Below are 17111 nucleotides of genomic sequence, written 5' to 3'. Positions count from 1 at the left end.
ACCGATGATAGTTACATTTAGAAATCATGCTATGCAGACGTTCCCACGTGTTTTAAGAAATCATTTTATTCATGAATCATGAACCTTCAGTGATATGATTGCCATTTCATAACCAGTCCCGAAAGAGTCAGGGAAAAGGGATGAAGTCTGCATGCCAATCCAAAACTAATGATTTGTTTTTTCAGACTTGACAGGTAACAGGCTTACTGCTGATACAGTCAACACAAATCTATCAACATTACAGTTTGCCGTACATGACTAGTTTCCATATACTGTAAAAGCATTTGTCACATACAGACAAACAAACTACATGATGCAAGATTTTTCTGCTCCTGTGAATACAGCCCATTGTGTCCCATCCCAATGTAACATTATCTATATTTAGCAGATAATCATTTGATTGATGCATTTCATTAAGGCTGATATGTATGTTTTTCTTGCACGTAATTTAATATAACCATCCAAGTTAAATGAAGTACTAATATGCTGTGTCCATGGCTTTCTGTAACGCACCATATACTGGATTTTGATACTTCATATGGTTCTATAGTGCTAAAATAAGAGTTTAGTGTCCATGGAATTGTGTAAAATAATCCTTTCCACTTCATTTATTGATTGTGATCATACACATTTTGATATAAATTGCATTTATCATGGTCTGTATGTAGATTTAAATGTAGCAGCTGTATGTGTAGATGGAAGGCTCTCTTCTTCCTGATGACTTTCCACTTTTGTCTTACAAAATCACTCCGGAGACTGCTCACACACGACACGCTGACTGTGAAAAGTTTGTACAGCAAACTAAACAGGTGTTCTTTGGAAAAGTTTTACTAATAATACTCAGAAGCATTAACTAAATACCTAAATACAACATTTGCATTATTGATTTTTTTTTTACCCTGGCAATTAGAGGCACTTTTGGTTCAGCTGTAAAAGGACTGTGTATTCAAGAAGGTATTATCCATGTCTTAATTAGCATTCATGGCTGGACCTTATATCTTATATTGTTCCCTGAGAACTTAAACTGAAGGAAATATACATCAAACAGGCTAGAGTATTTCATCCCAGTCCATTGTAGTACCCTCATTGCTTTAAGATGACCTTCCATTCCATAAATGTGGATTTTTTTTACCTACGGCTACTTTCACACTAGTGTCGTTTGGAATACATCGCAATGCGTCATTTAGGAGAAAAAACGCATCCTGCAAAGTTGTCTGCAGGATGCGTTTTTACCCATAGACTTACATTGCATTGCAACATATGGCCACACGTTGTGTTTTGGCGGACCGTCGGCACAAAAAAAGGTTACATGTAACTTTTTTTGTGCGTCGTGTCCGCCATTTCCGACCACCCATGCTTGGCCGGAACTCCGCCCCCTCCTCCCCGGACATTACAGTGGGGCAGCGGATGTGTTGAAAAACTGCATCCGCTGCCCCCGTTGTGCTACTTAATACACTGTACGTCGGGCCGACTGTTTGCAATGGCCCGTACCGACGGACTAGTGTGAAAGTAGCCTACCCCACATGCTACTGTTCCCCTAAATTTGGTGCAGTGTTCATTTTGTTCCTATGCCTCTCAATTCCCAATATATGATCATTCCTTCCCTGTATACAAATCGAGTCTTCTTAGCCAAGGGTGCATGATCATCAACTCTTATCTATGGGTATCTTCCTGAAGACCACACCTAGCTGACTGAAAAATCTTTCTAAATAAGGAAGAAGGGTGAAATCTCATGATTAGAAAGGTGATTTAGCAAAAATAAATGAATACTATGCAAGATTTAGGAGAACAGTAGCATTTAGACAAGTTTAATAAAATGTACATATTTATTCAGAGAATGATTTTGGATATTATAATTGCCAACTGAATAATGAACCTAAGCCTGCAGTGAGATAAATCAGATAGGTTACCTACAGTGCGGTGTAAAATCACACATAACATATAGGGGCCAATCCATCAAAACAGGTGTAGCACACAGCTGTGCTCCGCCGGTCTTGAAGTAAAAGGCTCAGAATTCATTAAGAGGTGCACGCCATTTAATAATTTGGCATTTCTTCTAAGTACCATGTGACTCCATGCACTGGAGTAGCATTTCTGGCATCTAATGCACTGGAATTTTTGATGAACAGTTGTAAACACCACCATTTCCCAACCGGCTTCGCCCTAACGCTGCCTATTTTGGCATAGCTAAAGTTAAACCGGCTTAAAAATGCCAAAAGTCACAACATATTGGCTCATTTTTCCATTACGCAAACATTTTGCAACTTTTCAAAACTTTTATGACACTGTTCTGGCTTAAAAGCTTTGATGTATTGGCCCATAGTGTGCACAGGTAATGAAGAGTATGGTTTATCACAATATTAGATATATCATCTTAGAATTTTATTGGAGTTGCTGAAATTTAAATAGGCTCGTTTATAAGCTGCCAGTAGGTGACTGCTGCAGCCAATCAGTGGCCTCTTCAGTCATGTGTCACTCTACTGGCATCACTACTCAGCAATAAAAGTCTTCCATTTAGCTAGCATGTAGCAATATTGTATTGAAATTGTGATAGGAGAAATTGGAATCTTTTTCATGAAATCTGCAATATGTTAAGGTGAACCCATCTGTCGAAGATAATACACGTTCATCCAAAATGAAATCGGCTAATATATAGTTAAGCAAAATGCCTCCATTTGGTTGTATGACTACATGACTTGCTAAGTCAAATATACAGCTTTGGCAAAAATTAAGAGACCACCACATCAAAACCCTGTCATGGGCAGCCCAATCTCCAGACCTGAACCCCATTAAAACCTCTGGAATGTAATCAAAAGGATGATGGATAGTCACAAGCCGTCAAACAAGGAATAACTGCTTAAATTTTTGCACCAGAAGCAGTGTGAAAGACTGGTGGAAAGCATGCAAAGACGCATGAAAGCTGTGGTTAAAAATCATGGATATTCCATAAAATATTGATTTCTGAACTCTTCCTGAGCTAAAACATTGGTATTGTTGTTTCTAAATGATTATGAACTTGTTTTCTTTGCGTTATTTGAGGTCTGAAAGCACAGTTTTTTTTTATTTTGACCATTTTTCTTTGTCAGAAAAAAATACAAAATTTATTGCTTGGAAATTCGGAGACATGTTGTCAGAAGTTTACAGAATAAAAGAACAATTTACATTTACTCAAAAATATACCTATAAAGAGAAAAATCAGACAAACTGAACATTTTGCAGTGGTCTCTTAATTTTTGCTAGAGCTGTATATGGGCTAATAAAGAGAGACTTGTGTTGTGAATTCCGTTCTCGAGCTCCCTCCTGTGGTCATGAATGGTACTTCGGTGAGTTCTGTCTGTGGACTCCCTCTGGTGGCTGTGAGTGGAGCTGCTGGTTCTGAGATTCCTTCCCCAGCTGCCCTCGTTATGGGCTAGGCTGGATTCTCTATTTAACTCCACTCAGATCGTTACTCCATGCCAGCTGTCAATGTTCTAGTACTGGTTCAGATCTCTCCTGGATCTTTCTGAGGACCTGTCTACTCCAGCTACAGCTAAGTTCCTGCTGGTTCATTTGTTACATATGGTTTTTCTTGCTAAGTTCTAGTCCAGCTTGCTATCATGAAACTGCCTGGCTAGCTGGAAGCTCTGGGGGTGCAGAGTGGCACCACCGCACCATGAGTCGGTGCAGGGGTATTTTTTGCACACTCTGCGTGGTTTTTGTAGTGTTTTGTGTTGACCGCTAAGATCCCTTTTCTATCCTCTATCTGTTTAGTTAGACTGGCCTCTCTTTGCTAAAACCTATTTCATCCTGTGTTTGTGATTTCCTCTTAACTCACAGTCAATACTTGTGGGGGGCTGCTTTTACCTTTGGGGAAATTTCTCTGAGGCAAGTGAGGCTTTGTTTCCTTTCTTTAGGGGTAGTTAGCTCTTAGGCTGTGAAGAGGCATCTAGGCAGAGTCAGGCACGCTCCACGGCTATTTCTAGTTGTGTTGATAGAAGTAGGGTTTGCGGTCAGCAGAGTTCCCATTTCCCCAGAGCTCGTCCCGATTCCGTGTTTAACTGTCAGGTCATTCCTGGTGCACCTAACCACAAGGTCCATAACAGACTTGACACCTAATTGTTTATATAATAGAGGACACTGTGGCCCACACTCACCAATTGAGTGGTGGCTGTTGAGCAAGAATGATGTTGCAACACCACCTCACCAATGTAACAGAGAGTGGCTCCTGTTATACTCATAGTCACCTTCCATATCGAAGTACTGGACAGGAATGTACAGCATGATGTGGTTAGTACCAAGCAGTGGGTAGAGAAGGAAGTTGTGTCATCTAATCTCACTCCACAATGCCCTACACTGCAAATGATTTGAGAAGAATCAAATGTGAATTGCCCGGGAACCCATTATCCTCAACTGCTGTTATATTCCACAACTGTAACCTCTCTGGAGTGCCCAAAAGTACATGGTGTTCAGTGCTCAGAGACATAGCCAAGCTGAGGAAACCCGACCACCACCAAACAAGACATATACATTTAAAGGTCAAGGCTAGAGATGAGCGAATATGCTCGGCTCCATCTTTATTCAGCAAGCTACAGGTCCTTCTCAAAAAATTAGCATATAGTGTTAAATGTCATTATTTACCATAATGTAATGATTACAATTAAACTTTCATATATTATAGATTCATTATCCACCAACTGAAATTTGTCAGGTCTTTTATTGTTTTAATACTGATGATTTTGGCATACAACTCCTGATAGCCCAAAAAACCTGTCTCAATAAATTAGCATATTTCACCCGACCAATCAAATAAAAGTGTTTTTTAATACCAAACAAAAAAACCATCAAATAATAATGTTCAGTTATGCACTCAATACTTGGTCGGGAATCCTTTGGCAGAAATGACTGCTTCAATGCGGCGTGGCATGGAGGCAATCAGCCTGTGACACTGCTGAGATGTTATGGAGGCCCAGGATGCTTCAATAGCGGCCTTAAGCTCATCCAGAGTGTTGGGTCTTGCGTCTCTCAACTTTCTCTTCACAATATCCCACAGATTCTCTATGGGGTTCAGGTCAGGAGAGTTGGCAGGCCAATTGAGCACAGTAATACCATGGTCAGTAAACCATTTACCAGTGGTTTTGGCACTGTGAGCAGGTGCCAGGTCATGCTGAAAAATGAAATCTTCATCTCCATAAAGCATTTCAGCCGATGGAAGCATGAAGTGCTCCAAAATCTCCTGATAGCTAGCTGCATTGACCCTGCCCTTGATGAAACACAGTGGACCAACACCAGCAGCTGACATGGCACCCCACACCATCACTGACTGTGGGTACTTGACACTGGACTTCAGGCATTTTGGCATTTCCTTCTCCCCAGTCTTCCTCCAGACTCTGGCACCTTGATTTCCGAATGACATGCAAAATTTGCTTTCATCAGAAAAAAGTATTTGGGACCACTTAGCAACAGTCCAGTGCTGCTTCTCTGTAGCCCAGGTCAGGCGCTTCTGCCGCTGTTTATGGTTCAAAAGTGGCTTTACCTGGGGAATGCGGCACCTGTAGCCCATTTCCTGCACACGCCTGTGCACGGTGGCTCTGGATGTTTCCACACCAGACTCAATCCACTGCTTCCTCAGATTCCCCAAGGTCTGGAATCGGTCCTTCTCCACAGTCTTCCTCAGGGTCCGGTCACCTCTTCTCGTTGTACAGCGTTTTCTGCCACATTGTTTCCTTCCAACAGACTTACCATTGAGGTGCCTTGATACAGCACTCTGGGAACAGCCTATTTGTTGAGAAATTTCTTTCTGGGTCTTACCCTCTTGCTTGAGGGTGTCAATGATGGCCTTCTTGACATCTGTCAGGTCGCTAGTCTTACCCATGATGGGGGTTTTGAGTAATGAACCAGGCAGGGAGTTTTTAAAAGCCTCAGGTATCTTTTGCATGTGTTTAGAGTTAATTAGTTGATTCAGAAGATTAGGGTAATAGGTCGTTTAGAGAACCTTTTCTTGATATGCTAATTTATTGAGACAGGTTTTTTGGGTTATCAGGAGTTGTATGCCAAAATCATCAGTATTAAAACAATAAAAGACCTGACAAATTTCAGTTGGTGGATAATGAATCTATAATATATGAAAGTTTAATTGTAATCATTACATTATGGTAAATAATGACATTTAACACTATATGCTAATTTTTTGAGAAGGACCTGTATAGCGTTCACCGAATAAGCTGCAGAGGGAACCCGGATACATGGATCGATGCTGCTGATCAGCTGTCCGGTGCTGCAGCTGCATGTGCTGCGGCTGTGTGACAGTCACAAGACATGCTTGGAGAGCCCAACAAACAGGCTCCGAAGGAGCCGAACATATTCGCTCATCTCTAGGTTAGCTAGTTGGTCCTTTTTGGGTTGAGAATGCACTCAATATCAAGTCCCACACCTTCTGCCAGCTTTGGAAGTCATGTTCATCAGTGGTACAGGAAAAAGTCTGCAGGATTTGTATGCAGGACAATTCTCCATCACATGCATCAAAGTATTCCAGTAAATGCCTTACATATGAAAGAATAATGACATGACATGGCCCTCTTGTAGTGATGGGAAAATTACAACTAGTGTCTATTCACGGACCCCAAATTTTGCAAGGTTGTTACTGTTCAGGTTCTGCAGCCTAAACAAAGTTTGTTAAGAGGCTTTGATGTGGTCTCCGGCGGTGAGCCCACATCAAGGCCGCGACATGTCAGCCATTTTGAACAGCTGACATGTGTGCGCAATAGCGGCGAGTGGAAGTGCGATCCACCCGCCGCTACTAAGTAGTTAAATGCCGCTGTCAAACGCCGGAAATGCGCGCATCGCTGACCCCCGTCACATGATTGGGGGTCAGCGATGCGTCAGGATAGTAACCATAGAGGACCTTGAGACCTCTATGGTTACTGATGCCAGTTTGCTGTGAGCACCACCCTGTGGTCGGCGCTCATAGCAAGCCTGTAATTAAGCTACATAGGAGCGATCTGATGATCGCTGCTATGTAGGAGAGCCGATCAGGCTATGTCATCATCTAGCTTCCCGTGGAGGCTATTGAAGCATGGCAAAAGTAAAAAACAAAAGTTTAAAAAAATATGAAATAAATAAAAAAATATTAAAGTTTAAATCACCGCCCTTTCGCCTCATTCAAAATAAAACAATAAAAATAAAATCAAACCTACACGTATTTGGTATCGCCGCATTCAGAATCGCCCGATCTATCAATAAAAAAAGATTAACCGGATCGCTAAATGGCGTAGCGAGAAAAAAATTTGAAACGCCAAAATTAGTTTTTTTTGGTCTCTGCGACATTGCATTAAAATGCAATAACGGGCGATCAAAAAAACGTATCTGCACCAAAATGGTATCACTAAAAACGCCAGCTCGGCATGCAAAAAATAAGCCCTCATCCGACCCCAGATCACGAAAAATGGAGACGCTACGGGTATCGGAATATGGCGCAATTTTTTTTTTGTTTAGCAAAGTTTGGAATTTTTTTTCACCACTTAGATAAAAAATAACCTAGACATGTTAGGTGTCTATGAACTCGTACTGACCTGGAGAATCATGTTGGCAGGTTAGTTTTAGCATTTAGTGAACCTAGCAAAAAAGCCAAATAAAAAACACGCATGGGATTGCACTTTTTTTGCAATTTCACCGCACTTGGAATTTTTTTCCCATTTTCTAGTACACGTCATGGTAAAACCAATGATGTCTTTCAAAATTTCAACTTGTCCCGCAAAAAATAATCCCTCACATGGCCATATTGACAGAAAAATAAAAAGTTATGGCTTTGGGAAGGAGGGGAGTGAAAAACGAACACGGAAAAACGGAAAATCCCAAGGTCATGAAGGGGTTAAGTATGTACCTAGCATAATTAAACAACGGAGCAGCAATATTACTGATATATTTTATTTTCTACAAATCATAAGTCAGCACTATAGTAATTACCTTGGTATATCTTTATTGCATTATCCTTATGGTATCTTCTTTCCCTGGTATTGTGCTCAGCATCCCCTATAACGGCATTTTGCTTTTTTATGTAATTCCTTTTAATAGTAATTAATAAAATTATTGGTTTTAATACATTTGTGGGATCTCTTCCTTGGCCTATATGCATTATATATGGGATTAGTTGGGGCATTAAATATTCAGGTATAGGTTTATTATTATTAACCTTTTAGATTGACCAACACTGTAGTTGTTCTGTAATAAATCATCAAAAATGCAAATTTTCCTAATTGTGCAGAAAATGTCAAAACATATTCACTACACTAAGATCTAGAAGCACAAGCTTTGGCTTATTATTTAAAACTATAGCCATATACTCCAAATCATGAAGCAATGTTTCCTCTTGAGAGTAATGTGCAATTAAATGCCTTTTTCATTGAAGTGTCAAGTGCATAAGAAATGAACTTGTAATGAATTGGAAAAAATGTAATAAAAAACTATACTTGTACAAAAGGACAAATATTTCCGAGGTGTTAAATCTCCTCTTCAGAAATTCATTATCCTGACACCAATAAATTAAAATCAGTTAACGGTCGACTGTATTGCACTGTAATGTTGATTTGGTTACTTATCCAGAAATTGTTAAATATTTGCCAATTATGAGAGGCTGTGCTAAAAGTAATAGAAAGAGGGCATATTCAAGATGCATTAAGTATTTCTGTAAATTTTGATATAAGTACACAAAGTATACTTTTTTTGTGCATAATACATGGAGTATCCCAACTCATGCTAACTTTCATATGGAGAATTGTTCATCGGTATTCACTCTCTCTTGAACTTCTTGATTAATGTTGTATGGTCCTCTTCCAAACCATACAAAGGGGTTTAACACAGAGAATTACTACCAGTGTTTAAACTCAAAACCACAATTAATACCAAAGAATTTGCTATAACTAAAGTTTACCTATTTTTTAATGTGTTCTAGCCTTGTTAGTCATTGTGTAGATTGGTTCAGGTTGGGTTCTGAGAGACCCACTCGGAAACATCTTTAGTCTCCTGAGCTAAGCAGTTCTGAACAGGTTTTTTCAACAGTTTTTAACCTGGACTTGGAGTCCGACCAATCTGTAAGATCGGTAAATGGGGTTCAACATTTAAACAAAGGAATAAATGTAAATAAATGTGATGAACACTTTAAAGGGAATCTGTCACCACATCTCACCTATCTAACCTATTAATACGAGCATACAGGTTATAGACTGCTAATAAAAAGTCATATCAGATGCCTTGTTGTTTAGAAATGGTCTTTTATCACTTTATGTAAATGACCTCTTCCAGGCTATGGGGAGGACACTGACTGGAAGATAACTCTGCACTTCATTATCCTATGTAACACCTCCCACGGAGTCACTCTGTTCCTGTGACATCGGGTACTCATCTGGAAATCTTGTGCCTGCGCCTTCCATCTCCCGGCGTTCCTCTTCAGTGTTCTGCCCTTATGTGGGCATAGAATTCACATTCCCATTGTGCAGGTGCCGATGAGTCACTGGTACTTCCGCTTCCAGTGTTCTCTGAGGCACACAAACCTTGCACTACACAAGTATCAGTGACTCACTGGCACCGCTGCAGAAGGACTATGAAGCCTATGCCCATAGGAGGGTGGAACACTCAAGAGGAGATGAAATGCACAGGATGTCACAGGGAGAGAGTGATGATATGGGGGGGTGATGCATAGGATAATAAAGTATGAAAGCAGCGTTATCTTCCAGCATCATCCTCCCCACAGCTTGGAAGAGGTCATTTACTTAAAGTGATAAAAGATTATTTCTCAACAACAAGGCATCTGATAGAAGTCATTCAGGTATCATTTTTTCCGGCAGTCTGTCTATAACCTGTATGCCTATATTAATAGTTGGTAACAGATTTCCTTTAAACATTTCTCACACCTCTTCTCACGACACCATACCTTTCCTACATGTATTAATTGTAATTTGAAACTACATATTAATTCATTGTAAACATCAATAACATATGACTCTCCTCACAATTTTATACATGCTATCTTTATGCTTTTGTTCTCTGTGGTTTTTCCGTAAGTCATTTTTGGAGGTTTTATGCACATTTATAATACACATTTTTGTGAAGACCGATAAGATATTTTCTTATTAATAGAAGGCAGAAAACTGATTATATGATTCTCTGCAGACACTTACTAGAAAGCTGATAGGGTTCTGTCAGCTCAATGAGCGTAAATTGTGGTCTATTTACTACCAATAAAGTGTTGTTAGAGGTTGGATAAATGACATATAATGACATACATTAGTGATATAATACCAGCTTTACTATTGGCTTATTGTGAAGGATCTCTTGAATCTTTATTGATGGTTGCTAGAAAATATGGTGATAAATTGTCATGGAATAATCATTTTGTTGTTATAAATAATGTTTGTTACGTTATTTTTCTCTTTCCAGAAAACAGTTGGGATAAATATACCAATTACTAATCCATCAATGGATATTCTACAGTTCCATGTGATAGTAACTGGTGATGGAATCTCTGCGGATGAGGTTTTCCTACTGCAGCCGAGGGAGACCTTCTCCTTTGTAGCAAAGTTTTCCCCAACTAAAACAGGGATTTCTAATGGGAGGTAAGTGGAAATATAAAACTACAATACGTGTTACCCATTTACTGTATATAAAGGACTCCAGGCTCAGCGAGACCTACTCCCACTTTCAGGGCCATATTGTTTATAAGGCTGATTAGAATGAAGCCTTAGGGCTCTGCAGCCACTTGGGGACCATATTTTATTTTTCTTTTACTGAGTCACTGTTACCTGCACCCTAGGGCCCCAATGATTAAAGGTGCTTTTCACTCAGCACCAAATACTTATATGTATATTCTTATTTTGCTGCCAACCTTACAGTTCCGTAAGCAATAGATTCTAGTTGTGATCATGACTGCGTATGGGAAACGTGTCCACTGACCTGACCAGCCAAAATATTCTTTATAAGGCTATGTACTGTGATCTAGTACCTACCATACCACGGTCAGGCTGTCAGCTGTAGTGGGGTAAAATACCTGAAAGCCTAGGGGTCTGGCCAAGAGTGAGTACGTTCCTGCTTTCATGTAGAAGCTACTCAGGATAGGCTGCTGTCTTTTACAATGACTAAATCTGTGATACACTTAATTGATTTGAGGTGGGAGGTGCCTGGAAATAAAATGTTCTACCTGGTAATACTGCAAAAAAAAGACCAAAGTAGCAGATAGTTGTAGATTGTGTTGAGCTTTCCACTTGCAATGCTAAAGGAACTTTCTGTTACTAGGAAAATCCTACGTCTATCATTGTCAGTCGCTAACAGGTATCACCAGTTTCTGACATACAACAAGATGGCCATAACTAAATTTGGAATTGGCGCATTCCATTGTGCTCTATCATAACTCAATTAAGATAATAATATTTTAATTATTTTGCTATTCATTACTACATGCACTTTCCAAAATCTATATCACAATAATATGTTTTCCTTTCTGAATTGAGCATACCTTGTTTAATAAAATATAATTGTTATGGCACCCCGTGGTATTTTATGAGCCCCCTCTGAGAAATTCCACCTATTAAGTCCAGTTCCGGATGGTCACACAAGCTCATTAGCTCAGTCGAATGATTTGGGCTATTGTGCGGTCCGCTCATTACAATCAGGGCACTAGGACCTTTAGTTAATTACATGGTCACCCTGAGAGAGGATCAGAAAAACATCAGGAAGCATCATAAGAAGTATATAACAGCAAGATCTAGATATAGAAGCATAACTGAACATATTTGCCTGATCCCACAGAGTAATGTAATATCTGATTTTGGAACAACCCTTTAAAGGGACTCTGTCAGCACAGAATAATAATAATAATAATCTTTATTTTTATATAGCGTTAACATATTCTGCAAATTTTACAGTTAGTTTGCACACATTATCATTGGTGTCCCCAATGACTGTTCAAAGATAGTACAGGCACTCAGTGCCTCACAGCGGCCAATCATTTATATACAGCTTCCCAACTGCTTGTTTTCCATCTATCTCCAACCTTCTCTGGTTCTATGAAGCCAGAGCTGTCAATCAAATAAGGGGTTTGGTGAAGATAAAGGGACAGTAAGCAGAAGTGAAGGAGTATATAAATGATTGGCCCCGCCATGAAGCATCGAGCGGTGGGACTTAGTTTGAACAATCATTCTGTGCTGACAGTCCCTTTATATGTTACTACCTACAGTAAGCAACAGGCATTTCTATCAAACAGAAGGTGTATGGCACAGGTGCACAACCTGTGGCCCGCCATGCCATTTTGTGTGGCCCTCAGTCTTCTGTATACAGTAAAAAAGAAATAATTGGAGTCTGGCTCAACAGAACTGGATTTTCCTTTTCTTTTTCAAAAGAAAATATGGTGCATACAAAAGAAAAAATTACATGGTCGATATGACCCAGTCGACGCATTTCAACTGCACTAGGCAGTCTCACTCATGACTTATGAAATGCGTCAACTGGGTCATGTTGACCATGTAAATTTTTCTTTCGTATGCACCATATTTTCTTTTGAAAAAGAAAAGGAAAATCCAGTCCTGTTGAGCCAGACTCCAATTTTTTCTATTTTCCTTGATGTGCGGCCAGGGGGGAGGCCGGTAACTGAGCCCCAGGTGGATGAGCATAGAGCAACTGGGTGAGCTGGAATCAAGTTTATATTTTTGTATACAGTGTTTTCCATATCAAAGGGAAGAAGAATAGCAAACGCAAACTGCTTTGGAGCAAGGAGAGCAAAGTATGAATAGAGCATTTTGTAACCAGATTTGAGTTCCCTTACATCAAGAGACTTAGGTTGCTTGACCCCTGTTTTGCCCTCCAGACAGACATATGGTAGTTAGGGTAGAGGGGTGGCTGCCTATGTGTGCAGAGCTCACTTCAATGAAGAAGAGGGACATGTATGCAGAATCTTCTCCTCTGTCGAGTACTGATTGGGATAGAAGAGCACTACCATTTTCCAGATTAGTTGGGAGTCCTGGTAGTGGAACCTGCGTCATTTCAACTTGTAAGGAAAATACTTTTGATAAGCTATAAAACTCTCGAAAAGTAGTATAATACCCCTTCAGGTTTTACTGGGTACTTTTAAAGTCATTTGACATGACAATGTGGCCCTTGAACCAGAAAAGGTTGTGTACCACTGGTGTATGAGATATAAATCACTGAGGTTGTTGAGTTCATCTTCAGCACATTAGGGACTAATTTATTCTTAGAACGTGTAATTGTAAATTCACATTTTTATTTTTCCAGTGTTATTTTTCAATGTGATGCACTTGGAGAATTCTGGTACAAGTTGGTGCTGACATCAGAGAAGCCAGACTCTGTAAAAATTCCTGAAGTATTCTGTGAACTTGGGAAGTAAGTAACATGTTTCATACTAGTTTAAATACTGTAGTTTAATTTTATTATTTAATAAAGAATTAAAATAAAAAATATTGATATACTCACCTCTCCGACGCAGCCTGGACCTTACCGCTGTGAAGCGGCAGCCTTCTTTGCTTAAAATGAGCGCGTTCAGTACCTTCCATGATGTCACGGCTTCTGATTGGTCGCGTGCCGCTCATGTGACCGCCACGCGACCAATCAGAAGCCGTGACGTCATCCCTCAGGTCCTAAATTCCTAGAAGGGAATTTAGGACCTGAGGGATGACGTCGCGGCTTGTGATTGGTCGCGTGGCAGTCACATGAGCGGCACGCGACCAATCAGAAGCCGTGACATCATGGAAGGTGCTGAACGCGCTCATTTTAAGCAAAGAAGGCTGCCGGTTACCAGCGGTGATGTCCAGGGGCCTCCGGAGAGGTGAGTATATCAATATTTTTTATTTTAATTCTTTATTTTACACAGTAATATGGATCCCAGGGCCTGAAGGAGAGTTTCCTCTCCTTCAGACCCTGGGAACCATACACTGGGAACTTCCGATTCTGATTCCCGATACCACAAAAGTATCGGATCTCGGTATCGGAATTCCGATACCGCAAGTATCGGCCGATACCCGATACTTACGGTATCGGAATGCTCAACACTAGTTCCAACCAATGGAGCAGATTTCCATTGCTTGAAACTAGCCTGATAATTAATATTACACTTTGTACCATTAAGTAGTCTTGTGTATTTCCATACAGGAGCATTTAGTTGAGCTACGTGTGAACTCTTAATGTTTTCTACCCTGCAGATGGACACGTATTTTTCTCCCTCTTGTGAACCCTACACTTAAAACATTTGAGTTACATGCCGTTAACAGTAATCCTGAACATTTCTTAGTGGAACTGGACAACAGTAAGCCAGTAAGTAATATTTTGGCCTAGAGTGAGGTTTTGACAGAATCATGTTCTTGTATTGACCTACTCTTCTTGTATTGACCTACTCAAACACCCTGCTACACAAGTTATTACTGGCAGTCATCTGCTCCCCTTGTTTGCTGCTCTTATCATAAGAAATAGTATTTAGTATGTGCACAAACAGAATACTAAATGTGAACAGTGAGCATGGCAGCAAAATAAATTAAATTAAATAATTTCCAGTAACAACAAAAAATGAAAATAACAATAAAAAAGGTTAGTCTTACAAGACTACAGACTAGGGAATAAAAAGCATAATGTCCCTTTTTGTAGGTGTCAGTTGTGATGCTGACCATATACAGCGGTCAGCTAAATTTTAATTTGATTAACAGCAATTTCTACTGACTCCGCCATAAACATTAAAGGGTACCTGTAACCCCCAAAATCGAAGGTGAGCTAAGCCCACCAGCCTCAGGGGCTTATCTACATAATTCTGTAATGCTATAGATAAGCCCCCGATGTATCCTGAAAGATGAGAAAAAGAGTTTAGATTATACTCACCCAGGGGCGGTTGAGGGCAGAGCAAAGTACTGCAGTGTGCAGGCGCCGGGAAAGGTCAGAAAAGCCCGGCGCCTGTGCACTGCAGTACTTTGCTCTGCCCTCAACAGGGCAGACAAAGTACACCTGTGCCGGAGCTGCAGCGTGAATACAAGAAGAGGACGTCTTTGTAAGAAGATGGGAGACCCCGAACTGGACCGCAACGCCTATCGGAACCGGACCGGGACCGCCCCTGGGTGAGTATAATCTAATCTCTTTTTCTCATCTTTCAGGATACATCGGGGGTTTATCTACAACATTCCAGAATGCTGTAGATAAGCCCCTGATTCTGGTGGGCTTAGCTCACCTTCGATTTTGGGGGTGACAGGTTCCCTTTAATACCATGCTGTCTTGTCTATAGTCCATACCAGTTTTCCGGGCTAGCATTAACAACTGGATGTTTACATACTTTATGCCTTGTCGAAGAGTTGTGCTCCTAAATGCTGACAGTGGCCAAACATCTTTGACCGTTTCAGATTGTGTAGAGTAATGGTATCATACAGTTTTCAAATAGGCCTTGACTGCATAGAGACTTTTTATATACATTTTATAAATCTTGTGACTTACAGGTGATATGGTCACCTCCAGTAAATGTTCTTTTTTTTTTCATTCTATATCTAGCCCAGTCCTTTTTGACAACTTGTCTTGATGACAGCAAAGTTTGTTGTTTAAACATTTTTGATCCCCAGCTTCTGTAACCGAACTTAGGTTAAACCTCTAAATGTAGACCCCTGACCACTCCAGATCACACCTCTAAATTAATGCTAATGCCAAATCAGACCCCCCAAATGAATGCAGTCTCCTGACCAAAACTATACAAAAATGAACAAGGAACTTTTTGGTGGATCAGTAAAGAGCTATTTATTTACAACATTGCGCCATACCTCCTTAGCTCTCTAAAGCAATAGTAAACTATATTGGGGACAAAAAAGGAATGCTAATGACTCCTCAGGTCTCTTTTCCGCTGCTTCACTCTGTGCTTATCAGTTGCTGTGATCACATTATGTCGGCAACCTTGCAGCCACTTCTTGAGCTCAATGGCTCGACTGATGTAGAGAACTAGAGCCACTGAGCTCCTTTATTGGTTGCAGTGCTGCAGATGTGACATCACCACCAGGTATGGACTGGGACTGAAATTCAGTCCTTGCATTTGAAATCAGACAGGCCCATGCTGTCTTCATCCCCAAGCACCAGATGGGATATATTAATAATATTATCCTCCATGGAGGAAAGCAAGATTTACTACAAGACCGATATTTCTAATGATACCTCCGTCACAACTCTTAACAGTATGGGTGTCTTGAGAACATAGATTCTTTTAACAACGAAGCAGACAAGGTGACCCACAACCAGACAGGCCCTTCTGGCATTTGCCAGATTTGCTCACCTCGCACCTCACCACTGTATCTGATAAACCAGGAAAGGAGCAGTGATGAAATGGCATTGCAAAACAAAGAAAGTTAGGAGACTTGCTACAAAATAATGCCAATCTTTTGTAAATTTGTCAGTGACCACAATCTCATCGCTAGCTCCAATTAAAAATTATATTAAAACAAAGTAAAGAGATAAAAAAAAGTGGCAGAAAAATATATTTAAAAATAGAAGCTTACTTTATTGAGGCTTTAAATAGAATGGTCAACGTGTAGAGTGGTGGTAAGGTCTTTGATACTTTTCGACCACTCAGCGGTTTTATTTGTAACATACATGCATTAAAAAATATATATTTTAAAACCAGAAACCACACCTATGTTGATGACATCATAGCACCAAAATACCAAATGTAAAAATATGAAAAACAATATAAGTACCAAAAATGAATAAATGAACCATACATAATGTCACTAAAGTAATTCATGCCTGTAGATAATCTTGTGTTCATTATTAGGATCCACAGCGCTTCTTTATTCAATAGTAACTTCTTCCATTTACTGCCCCATCTAGACTTATTCACCTTTCCTGTTCCAAAAAAGTGGCAAGTCTAAATTGCCCTGGTGTGTTTGTATAAAGTGTTTGGCTGCAGCTGAAGTAAATTTACCTATGGAAATATCTGCAATATGTTCATAAATAAGTGACTTAAGTTTTCTTACGATGCACCCATTTCTGAACACGATATATTTGTTAACATAATGCTGGTGCATCCAAACACTTTGTACTATTGAATAAAGAAGCACTGTGGATCATAAAGCGAACCCAAGACAACCTACGGGCATGCATTACTCTAGGAACTCTAA

The 17111-nt window shown here is 40.0% G+C and overlaps 1 protein-coding gene across 2 annotated transcripts in view; it reads left to right on the top strand.

Moving 5' to 3' along the window:
• Positions 1 to 17111, top strand: part of CFAP47 (cilia and flagella associated protein 47) — an 816247-nt gene that overhangs the window by 588183 nt on the left and 210953 nt on the right. For both annotated transcript variants that reach the window (XM_077296700.1, XM_077296701.1), the window contains exons 53-55: positions 10411 to 10586; positions 13255 to 13362; positions 14178 to 14289. In XM_077296700.1, coding sequence (XP_077152815.1) covers positions 10411 to 10586; positions 13255 to 13362; positions 14178 to 14289 — 396 coding nt within the window. The remainder of the gene's footprint in view (positions 1 to 10410; positions 10587 to 13254; positions 13363 to 14177; positions 14290 to 17111) is intronic.

Source organism: Ranitomeya variabilis, chromosome 3 (genome assembly GCF_051348905.1).
Source record: "Ranitomeya variabilis isolate aRanVar5 chromosome 3, aRanVar5.hap1, whole genome shotgun sequence".
In the NCBI taxonomy this organism is placed as follows: domain Eukaryota; kingdom Metazoa; phylum Chordata; class Amphibia; order Anura; family Dendrobatidae; genus Ranitomeya; species Ranitomeya variabilis.
This window is presented reverse-complemented; position numbering and strand designations above follow the sequence as displayed.